This window comes from Rosa chinensis, chromosome 1 (assembly GCF_002994745.2).
Source record: "Rosa chinensis cultivar Old Blush chromosome 1, RchiOBHm-V2, whole genome shotgun sequence".
Classification (NCBI taxonomy): Eukaryota; Viridiplantae; Streptophyta; class Magnoliopsida; order Rosales; family Rosaceae; genus Rosa; species Rosa chinensis.
Genome location: NC_037088.1, coordinates 40,570,641 through 40,581,655, shown reverse-complemented (window position 1 = coordinate 40,581,655; position 11,015 = coordinate 40,570,641). Strand labels below are relative to the sequence as shown.

Genomic DNA, 11,015 nt, shown 5'->3' with positions numbered 1-11,015 from the left:
CTTTACCCTGTTCATTGCCTCATATCAATTTGCAGAGTTATTTGATTGGAAGACTGAAGTCGTGTGATCATAATGTAACATACCTACCGACGGACTCGTTCATGTTGGACACATACTGGGTTTCGAACAACACTACTTTGAGAACCCCACTGAATGCCTCAAGGACAGAATGAAGGAAAATAAAGACGGTATTTTTATGTTGTGACTAATGGGGAATTGTTTTTCATTTTTGGATTTCTAGCCCTCGTTTGCGAATAAATTATCGACATTGCCCAATCTTGTCATTAATTCTTTCTCTGACTTCTTGAGGCAAAATCATAATCACTAAATGGTAAATACAAATGGGATGCTCCTGAGGTACAGTTTCTAGATTTAAGAACATTTTTCTTTTCCACCAAGAAGAAAGTTACTTTGATGAGATCTCGCTTTCAAGAATAATTCTTAGAAAAAAGCAGCAGAAATTAGAAATCATTCAACTCTTTGATTATCATATGGTTATTACAGTGCCTAACTAAATTATTGTGTTCATTTGATTTTTTAACAGCATGTAATGACTCGGGACTTTCACCATTGTTACACTGTAAAATCAACTTGTATAAGAAAGCTACCGAGAAACTCATAATCCAAAATAATCTTTATTTTATGTAGGAACATATACACAATCAAATATACAATGTTCATAATTTTTCATTTCATACTCGCCCATTAAATCAATTTTAAGGCCAAATTTTAGAAAGAAAGAAGATAATAGTATCAACAATATGTGAATCGATTTTCCACTATCTTCCGTAGTACACACTAATGTCATGATCATCATCCAAGAAAGAAGAAAACAAGAATAGAGAAAAGAATAGAGAATACAGTAGGAAAGAACCAAACCATGCACATTATCCCCTCCTCACATGACCCAAACCCTACAAGCCAATAAGACTACAGATATTTGGTGCTTTGGTGGACCCACCAAGTCTTTTTCCTTTGCCAAACAGCTAGCACAGAAAGGAAAGGATCTTTCTCTTTAAGCCATAAACATCATCCGCACATAGAATGTCACAGATGGTCACCATTCTTTTGAATACTATAGCCAAAACAAGACTTGAGAGTCCCCTTGATTGTTTACCTGAATCAGAAGTGCTTATCTGATATAATGTTTAACCAAACTTGGGAACATCATCATGGATTCATGGTTGCGGTCTTGCTCAAGTATCATGCTTTCATGGTGATGCTGATGAGGAGGGGATGGGCTCGTGCTTCTGCTGCTCTTTAGGGAACCCGAAATCCTCAAAAAGATTCTGAATAATGGTGTCAAAAGTATTAGAATTATAACCAAGAGAACAAGCAATATGTTAGAGAAACCATCATAGGGCTACATGATAATATTATCACACTCCCCTTTCAGAAAAAATAAAGAAGCGGCTTTTAAGTTTTTATGTAGAACTTTTGGAACAGTCAAGAGAAACTTTAAAAGATTAAGCTTCAGCTATTAACCACAGCCGACATTTCTCCACCATCAAGCCACATGAAAATTTGGGTCCTAATCTCTCTCATATTAGAAGAGATGAATAAGTTACGTTATTGATTCCTGATGGAAATTAACAACATGATGTGCATAAAAATACATATATGTGATGAAGTGCAGATGCATCGCAGTTTTCCAGTCAAATATGGACATACCATGGCATCATTGATTGCATAAGCCACACAGTAGTGCTCCTGAAAATCAGCAGTGTGGGGCAAAACTTCAGAATAAAGAATGATATACCCATCCAAATTAGTGAACAATTGGCAATAAACCTATGTTTGCCTCCCAACTAACCACTACCTCCCAAATAAGGGGAGCGATAGGGGTGATCCCAAATAAATCAGCAGTTTCCAGTACAACAGAATGATTGACATGGTTCAGCCTCCAAACGATATGACCGATGGTTGCTTGTGACCATTCACACCCTAGGTAACCAGGACTCGCTGCGGTCCATGAACCATGGGCCAGCGTGTGTATATGCTGATATGTGCTTAAGCATATGCACAAAAACAGAGGAAACCAACTTGACTAATCTAGGACCACCACTGTAAATCCTTGTGGAATAAATTTTTTTACCAAATAAATCCTAGCACTATTTTTATTTTACAACAGAAAGGAGGAGTTGACTTGCCTGCATCATGTGCCATTCTTCAAATTCATCAAACAATTCCAATCGTTCAATCCTAATGAACAAGACATCAAATATGAGAATCTTGTCAAGAATGTTTCAGAGATGATAGTGAGCTTGCCAGATAAAAAGTTGATGGAAAGAGAAAGAGCACAAAAATGGAAAGGAAAAGGACCCTTCATATTCTACAAAGAAGCTTTAGAACCTCAAAAAGCAGAAATGGTACCACAATATCACAACCATATATGATCTAGGGAATCTAAACTGCAATAAAAATAAGAAAAAACCTAAAATCAGGAAAGGGCTTCCAGAGAAGTCCAGTGGGTTCTCATTTTCTGTAAAGTAAGAACCAGCAAAGGCAGCTACCCCTTTTCTAACATTCATTCCCTGAACCACAGTTTAAGTTCTTACCAGAATTCTCAATATCTTCTGCTAAGGACAGAACTTCTTTTGTTCCTTTTTAAGTTTTTTACAGAAGGACCAAGGATAAAACTGTATACTTCATGAAACACAGACACTAGATGCAACACTCTGATAGCAATATTTATCACCCAGGTCCTTTATTTCCCAGATTCCTACACTCACATAACTGGTAGAACATAGTCTATATCCCCTCGCTCTCATCCCCAAGAAAATGAAGTGAACTATGCCATTGCAAAGATGGATAAACTACTCAAAATATTCCAAGATGTAGATCCTACATACCTGCGTTTTTCTTGAGCTTCAACAAAACTACTATATACTCTCAGCATGTCCCAAGCAACAGCTCTCTGAAACCCCACACATAAAAAATCACAATATTAAAATAAAGATGACATCATTGAGTGAGATAGAAATAAAAGAGGAAATTATGCAAATAAAAGAAACCCCAAATATAAAATTAACAAATTTCATTTTGAAAGGAAGCTGAACAATAATCAACAACCAAGATGTCTTGAACTTTAAATATATAAGGGGCACTCTTCAATACATGCCATAATTTGAACATAAATTTTACTTGAATGATTTCAGTAACCTACGGCAAAAAAAAAAAAAAAAAATCCATTTTTATTTGTGCACATCTAGTTTCTGCATCTACATTACTGCTCCATAATTCACTGTTGTAAATTGCCTCTCTACCCCAGAAAATAAAAAGTACTGGTGTGTCATCATATACTTCATGGTCCAAAAGACACTGTTAAATATATACCTGCCATCCTCGATCAAGAAAAAGTCTTTCCTTTGCCTGCAATGTTGGCGTATCATGTATTCCCAAGAGCGAACAACCTCGACTCTGAAAATCAGAACACAAAAATGCTCACTTCAAGTCTTTATTCCGGTAACATGAGATTTTATTAAGCAGCATAGCTTTGCCCAAAGTAAAAAACAGATAAAATTAAGCATGAATCAGAAGATGTGAATTGTTTCAGGAACGATAAGGTATAGGCAGGTAGCCTGTCTTCCAAGTGTTTCAAAATGTATTCCATTTATCACTTGTTACATGAGTTTGATTGTAAAATAAAAAGCAGAGGTGTCCTCCTACTTCTCATGCAATGCTTATGTGAAACAACATGCAAGCAGAAAGAAAGAAAGAAAGATATAGAGAAAATGAAAAAAAAAATTGGAGAAGAAAGAAAGATAGACTTCATCTGCGGAAACAAAAAGCATGGAAACATGTAGTCTGGCCAAAACAATTCCAGTCAAAATATTTCCAATCCATGGGTTTTGGCCAACTGGCAATAGAGCAATGTTAATAAGCGATGCCCTGGCTCTCCATGGAAACATGTAGTCTTGTTACATCTATCTAGGGATTGGAAATCCACTCTTTTGTTTTCAACCAGTTACCAGAGTGCTAGCTCAGGTACTGGTACTTCTATAGTCCTATAGTATCTTATACAGACAATGTAGTTTCTAAGGAAAACCAAAAAATTTGCATCAGCATCTATAATTATATTTTGTGGATCAAGATGAATATAACATTAATTTGAAAACCAAAACAATTTTACAATTAATTTGTTGTGATCTTTTGTTATGTTCATTTTGGTTCATTTCCTTCTCTATGAACAATTTTCCACCCCACTGCTCTTCTTTAATTTCTTTTTCTTTTTCATTAAGTTTGTTACCTCTCACTAGTGAACTGAAAACTGAAATAACAAAAAGAGATAGATATGCCAAGGACTAAATTGAATACACATTTTAAAGATACATGCCGTATTATTCAGAATATAAACAAGAAAATTAAAGAAAAGGAGAAGTATCACTGACCTCCAAGTTTCTGATCATCTGCTGCCCAAAAGCATCATCTGGATGAATCTGTTGAGGCACCACAATGAGGTGTAAACAAAACCATATATATAAGAAACTTATATAAAACCATTGCTCTATTGTACTGAATCACAAATCAAAACAAGCAACAAAGATCAAATTATAAAGACTTTATAAGTTGAAGAGGCATGTTACCTGCTCATATAAGAAAAAAATTGCTGTTGAAAATGTTTTTGATGCCCAGCTAACTATGGCACGACTGGATTCTGGATCAATGTATATCAAAACGCATTCTGCAATTATAAAAGTTGGCAGGCTGATAATAATATCAGAATAAAATCAATAAATCAATCATGAAAGAATCTAAATAACAAATTAAAATATCATGACTTTCCAAATTATATTAGGGGAGACTGAAGAAAATAACAACAAAAAGAAGAAGATTGATTGAAATCGTTACTATACTGCAGGTCCCAAGGCTTTCACTAGACCAAAGAAGGCCAACAAAAAAAAAATTAGTACAGGCCCTCTAGCATGAGCTTGCTCGAATGTAGTATACATTCGTTCTTCCTTGCAATCTTGCTTGTCTCTTTATTAGCAAATTCCAAACTTAAAATTATTTATCTCATTTATACAAGGAAAAATTGTTTCCTACTTATTTCTCCCACTCTCTGTGCTCAAAACATCAGCAGGCCTTATAATTTTATTTTTGTTTATAGAAACCAACAGGTTTTTTAGGTATCCCAGATGGAGTAACCAACAATTTCAACAGTAAATTTAGATAATTCAGAAGTGTAGACGAGTATTTTTATAATACAACACTTTGTGTTAGTATTAATAACAGAGTCTGAGTGACACAAAGCATCAGTCTTTTAACGAGGATACAATAGTTATTATTTTGAAATGGAAGGATCATGATATGCCATAAAAAAAGACATTAATAGCTCAAAGATCCATAGAATGTTCAAAGACAGTGATGAAATCCAAATCAACAAAGGAAGAAAATTGCCTCTAAGCACATACCTGGGATCCATACCAGCCAAAGCTATGACCTCGTTTAATTGATGTATGTCGCGCAAATCAACTGGAAGTAGCTTATAGCAGTCACTGAGCACTTCTCCTCTCTCTACAAAAGTAAAAATGCAAAAATGGTGTACTAAGAGGAGTTCAAATCTGTACATAACTACGAAGAAAAGTATTTTTCTTTTGAAAACTATCAAATAAAACGATCCTGATGATATGGATCCAAGTCATGCATGAATGTTGCAGCTATTCCCAATTCAGGTACGTACTTAACAAGTCTTCAAGAGCAGTCCGAACATATGTAGTCTATTCAAAAGCACTCAACGATAGATTCATAGCACCAGCAACAAAGGAGTACTGACCTCGAGATATTGATGCTGTTGCACTAATTTTGTCCCCCATTTGACTGCAGGTTTCAATAATTGTTGCCTTCTTTCTAGTAACCTACCAAGAAAGACCATATAACTCAAGCTTCTTCTGTGACATAGGTGCAACTTAAACACACAGGATGGAGGACAACATTTCTTGGTACTAGATGACTTAAATGCTAACTAAGCCAAATCAGAGGCTTGGTTAGCATGAGTTCATCCACAGAGTATTGACTCTTAAAACTTTTAATGTAACTTAGCACACTGCATCCACACAGCACAGTCAGTGTGCTGCCAACAGTACCCACACAATAGTTAATGGTTTATAATTTGTACCTCCTTAAAATCCAACTCCACATATAAATATGGTGCTCTCCCTTCATCCTGTCAACAAAGAGGTCAAGTAAAACAAAAGCAAAAAAATGTCAGTACCCGACAACAACAAAAATGTCACATATATACTCTGTTATCAACACCTTGACAGACAGAACAAAGAAAACCGACAACAGTAAACTATGAAAGTTAACCATACAACAGTTTGGTATATCCTAATCCCCGAAACTACCTTAAAAAGGGTTCACCCTATTTCACAATTACAAAGCCAAACCATGCAAATGGATATGCCAATGCAACTCCAATGCATCTCAATTACTAAATGAATCAAGACACAAACCATGAAAACAAAGGCACCTGCAACTGGAAATATGTGGTATCAAAGCCAGCTCCAAGTGATAGTATCTGCTTCTTCAACCCACCCTTTTCGCCGACTTCAGTATCAAGAAACTGATTCATAAGCTTGCGAAGCGCAGCCCAGCGGGCAAAGTAACCTTCATCATTTAAACACAACAAAACCAACCAAGAAATCAAAACTCTTGACCAATGTTTAAATCCAGAGCTCTGAACTCTTATCACAACAACAAAATAAAAAATCATACCGCGGTTAATAATGGGTGATCTTCTGACAGGTCTTCTCACAAACAAATGGACATAATCGTCTTTCATGTAACCCTTTTTCACGCAGGACCTTAATCACAGCAAATACAGTTCAAAGTTAGCAACTTTGTATCTGAACTCAGCACCACCAAACTTGTAAAGTTCAATTCTTTGGGTTTTTCGTCGAACCCAAAAAGAAGGTGAGTGAAAATGAATATACGATTCAACCAGAACATAATCTTCTGTTGGGTTTTTGAAGCGAAAATATATGCAAAAATATAATAGAATAGAGAAAGAAGAAAATCTGGGAGTACAGTTTGCTGGCGGAAGCGTCGTCGTTAGTGGCCTGAACTGCTTCCTTGTTGCTCTGCCAATCAGCCACTGGCTTCGCCATCGATTCTGAGATGCAAGGTTTTTCTTTCCCTCTTTTGTTTTGCGGGTTCGTTTGGTTTCTATACCTGCCACTTAGAAAAAAAAAAAAAAGAGGTTATTATCACAAATTGTACATGAAGTATACCTCAATCTTATCGATGGTACCTGAATTTAAATATTGATCACAATCAGTACCCAAACTTTTGGATTTTATTTTAAATGGTACCTAGAGTCACTTCCGATCACTATTCCGACTAAAAACGGCATTGGAGGTGATCATAGTGATGATTTTTCATGATTTCGAGAGTTGCGAACATATATAGTGATGATTTTTTGGTAATAGACTTGCCTTAAACTTGTTTTTTTATTTTTTTAGATTTGACTTTTTTGGCCGAAATAGTGATTTAAGGTGGCCTTAGGTACCATTTAAAATGAAATCGAAAAGTTCAGGTACTGGTTGTGATCAAAATTGAAGTTCAGGTACCATTGATAAAATAGAGGATAAGTTCAGGTACCATTTGTGATAATAACCCTAGAAAAAATATAAAAAAAAGAGAATTTTTGTTTTGTATTTTTATTTTAAAATAATGTTGACTCATTTACTCTTTGAAAATTACACATAACAAACCCTCAAACTTTTGATTTTGAAATTGAGTTACTAATTTTGATTATCAAGTTAATTTTTTTAGGGATATTTCCCGTATGCCCAAAAATTCTATGTATTGTGCCCAAATGCACCAACCTTTTCGTATCTTACTATTTGCTTAGGAAAAGACTAAAAATGGGTAGTATCCTATGCTGTCTTAAGCTTCTAGCTCTTTTGTCTGCCTTAGAAACTTTATTTAAAAACAAAAATTGAAAACAAGACTAGCCTTCAACATGCCCAAGTTTTTCTCCTAACGGCTCCCTGCCTAGCGGATACTTTAACAGGCGGAATCACTGCTGCTTGTCTTAATCTTAGTTCTAAAACTGGTTTTTTCTGGTATGCAAAACATTAAGAACTTCATACTACAGATAGGAAATGGATTATGATAGCTACGGATAGAAAGCAAAACTATAGAACAGATAGTGATAGCTAAGGATATTTAATTTTGCTAATTTTGACAAAATGGGTGGGTAATTCTTTATTTTATTTATTCAAAATAGAAATACATGCTAGAAATCCAGAGCCTCATCTTCAGGTAAACAGCGAAAGGCTGTTTAGCTATCTATAAGAATGAGAACAGGTACTTACTTGTAATGAAAACACACTACTGCAAACTGAACTGGAAGAAAAAGCACACTGCTACTATGGCTTTCTTACTTCTTGAGAGAAGACTCTTCTACTCAATTTTCGATGCCTTACAAATGGAACTTAAGGCTCTTTTTATAGGGAGCGGAACTCAAACTAGAATTCAAAATCTAAAAATGTACAGAACAACTCCGTGAACTTCTGCATTTTTGAGTGCTCCTGCTGGTGGAGGTCTTACAGGAAAAGCCAAAAGTCTGGGTAGGTGAGAGGTGAAATGTTTCTTACTTCACTTTTGGAAAAAGCAAAAGTTTGCTTTAAGCAGGAGTCTTAAAGGCAACAATTGCTATTTTGGTGCTATTCTTCTTCACCCTTGACCACTTCACATATTCTCATCTGTTTCTGAATGATGGCCAAAGACAAAGGAGTTGTTATATGTCTGAGCCATTCTGACCGTTGTTGCGTTATCTTCGACGTCTGTATCAACATACATCTTGTAGTGGTTGTCAGTTTCAAGTTTTTCCACCCAGTGCATGCATGCCATTGTCGAATCTATCTCTTTTCTTGTGAGAGATAATAAGTCAGGATGATCGTAAGCAGTGATAATAGTTTTCTCTCCTGCTGCCAGGAAGGTATTGTGGACATCTTCAGAGATGATCTTCTTAATGTATTCCAGGGTCATGGCCTTCATCCATGGGTTGCTTGAATTTGGTTGACCATTGTACCCGACACAGGCAGGTTGCAGATATTTCCTTTGGATAATTCTCACATAATGATATGGAGAAATATACTCAACCTCGCCATTTGCCTTCTGGATCTATTCTGGAGGTGTGGATCTGAACTTCAGACGAAGTATACAGTCATTCTTTCTAATGTTTTTGACTGTGCTGACAATGATAGGCAGCAAACCTTTCAGATCATCGTTTGTTTTAGTCCACAGATTATGGACAAAACCATTTTCAACAAGCCAGAGCTTGTGTTCTTGAGGATGTTCACTCTGAACATTGACTAAGTATCTTCCAACATATGGTCCTGCAATGATAAAGAGAGTTGGAGGAACTCGGTCTTCAGAATTATGACTTCCTATCAGACTGTGAAATTCATGCCAGTCTGATTCATTGAGTGCCATGATAGGGACCCTAGCACTTTCAGGACTTTCAAGGAAGTGAATTTTTTCTTTTCTTACAGCACTCTGCTGTGTATGCATTTCTTCAAACTGTGGCCTACCATTTTCGTAGAGTTCTTCAGCTAATGCAAAGAGAGCTGGGAACATCAGACCACTGCTTCTTTCTTGAAAGGCGAATAAAAGATTATCTAGAATTGCCTTCTGGTGATAAGCTAGTCTCCTGCCAGTTCTGAACACAGGAGTATCAAAAGTTCTTAATTCATAATTAAAAACATTTATAACTCCAGTTGGAGTTGGTCTGCTTTTTGGCAAAGCAGCAGCCGTCAACGGTCTTGATGAGCCTTTACCGTCTGCCGTTTGAGACGGGCTAGCCAATCCTTTACCCTGGGATTGATCAGTTGACGCCAAGCCTTTCAAGCTTAGCAGAAACCTTTTAAGGATTTTTTCTTTGGTTTCTTTAGGATCCTCTTCGGGTTCCTGTTCTTTCCCAGTTCTTCTGCTTCTGGGATTACGACCTTCGTCGTCTTCTCTTTGGCTAAACATTGCCATTTCTCTGGTCAATGCGTCTGGAAGATAATTCTTGTTTTCTGCAATTAATTCAACATTATAATCATATTGGTTAAGAAATAATTGCCAGTTTGCTAATCTTCCTCTATCTGCAGCTTTATCAAGTTTGAAATTTTTGAAATTCTTTACTCTGGCACAATCGGTGCGGACAGTAAAGGGTTTTCCAAGAAAAGCTGGAGAATTTAAAATTGTTTTCTTGATAGCCAAAATTTCTTTTTCCCCTGTGGGATAATTCAGTTCTGCAGGGCTGAACTTGCCACTACAAAATTTGCAGATCTTTTCAATGTTAGTTCCAGGCGTTTTTGCCAGAACCACACCGGACCAATAATTATCACTCGCATCTGTTTGGAGGATAATTTCATCATTCTCTTCTGGTTATTGAAGAGGAGGGAGGTTTTTGCAGAGATTTTTTATCTGCTTCACAATTTTTTCATCATCTTCTGTGAAGTTCCACTTTCTTTTGGAACTTGTCTTAGGAGATAACATTGCTGTTAACCCTGAGATTTTAGGGATGAAATCTCTCCCATAATTTATGACACCAAGGAATCTCTCTAGATTCTTAGCATCAGGAATTCTATATGGGAATTTCCAGATCTTTTCAAGAATATGTGGTTGGAGTTTTATCACTCTATTCTTGATGTTTATTCCTAGGAAATCAACTTCATTGAGGATAAAGAAGATTTTCTTTTCACCTAGGATAATTCCATGCTGAACTATCAGCTTTACAACCTCGTGGAGGTGTTTCATGTGTTCTTCTATGTTTTTGGAGAAAACTAGAATGTTATCTATATAGACGACGCAGAACTCCGCAACATGTTTGAAGATGTTGTCCATCTTTCTTTGGAAGATTGAGGGAGCTTGCTTTAGACCAAAAGGCATTACCAGCCATTCGTAATGACCTTGTGGTGTTCCAAATGCAGTGAGAGGAATACTCTCAGGATGCATTTTGACCTGCCAGAAACCTAACTTTGCATCGAATTTCGAAAAGACTTTAGCTCCTCTGAGCT

The 11,015-nt window shown here is 36.3% G+C and overlaps 1 protein-coding gene across 3 annotated transcripts; it reads right to left on the bottom strand.

Moving 5' to 3' along the window:
• Positions 1–732: 732 nt before the first annotated feature.
• LOC112180655 (leucine carboxyl methyltransferase 1 homolog) lies at positions 733–7,177 on the bottom strand. Of its 3 annotated transcripts, none has more exons than XM_040512503.1 (13): positions 7,030–7,177; positions 6,718–6,806; positions 6,473–6,609; positions 6,119–6,166; positions 5,777–5,858; positions 5,415–5,547; positions 4,587–4,707; positions 4,392–4,439; positions 3,337–3,420; positions 2,853–2,917; positions 2,151–2,202; positions 1,672–1,710; positions 733–1,289 (listed from the first exon to the last, which is right to left on the bottom strand). In XM_040512503.1, exons 1-13 carry the CDS (start codon positions 7,107–7,109, stop codon positions 1,212–1,214), a joined length of 1,056 nt encoding a protein of 351 aa, XP_040368437.1. In that variant the 5' UTR covers positions 7,110–7,177; the 3' UTR covers positions 733–1,211. The 3 variants fall into 3 exon arrangements, with proteins under 3 accessions (XP_040368437.1, XP_024174988.1, XP_040368438.1); XM_024319220.2 differs by having other exon boundaries at positions 5,415–5,517; XM_040512504.1 differs by lacking the exon at positions 1,672–1,710.
• Between the last annotated feature and the right edge of the window lie 3,838 nt (positions 7,178–11,015).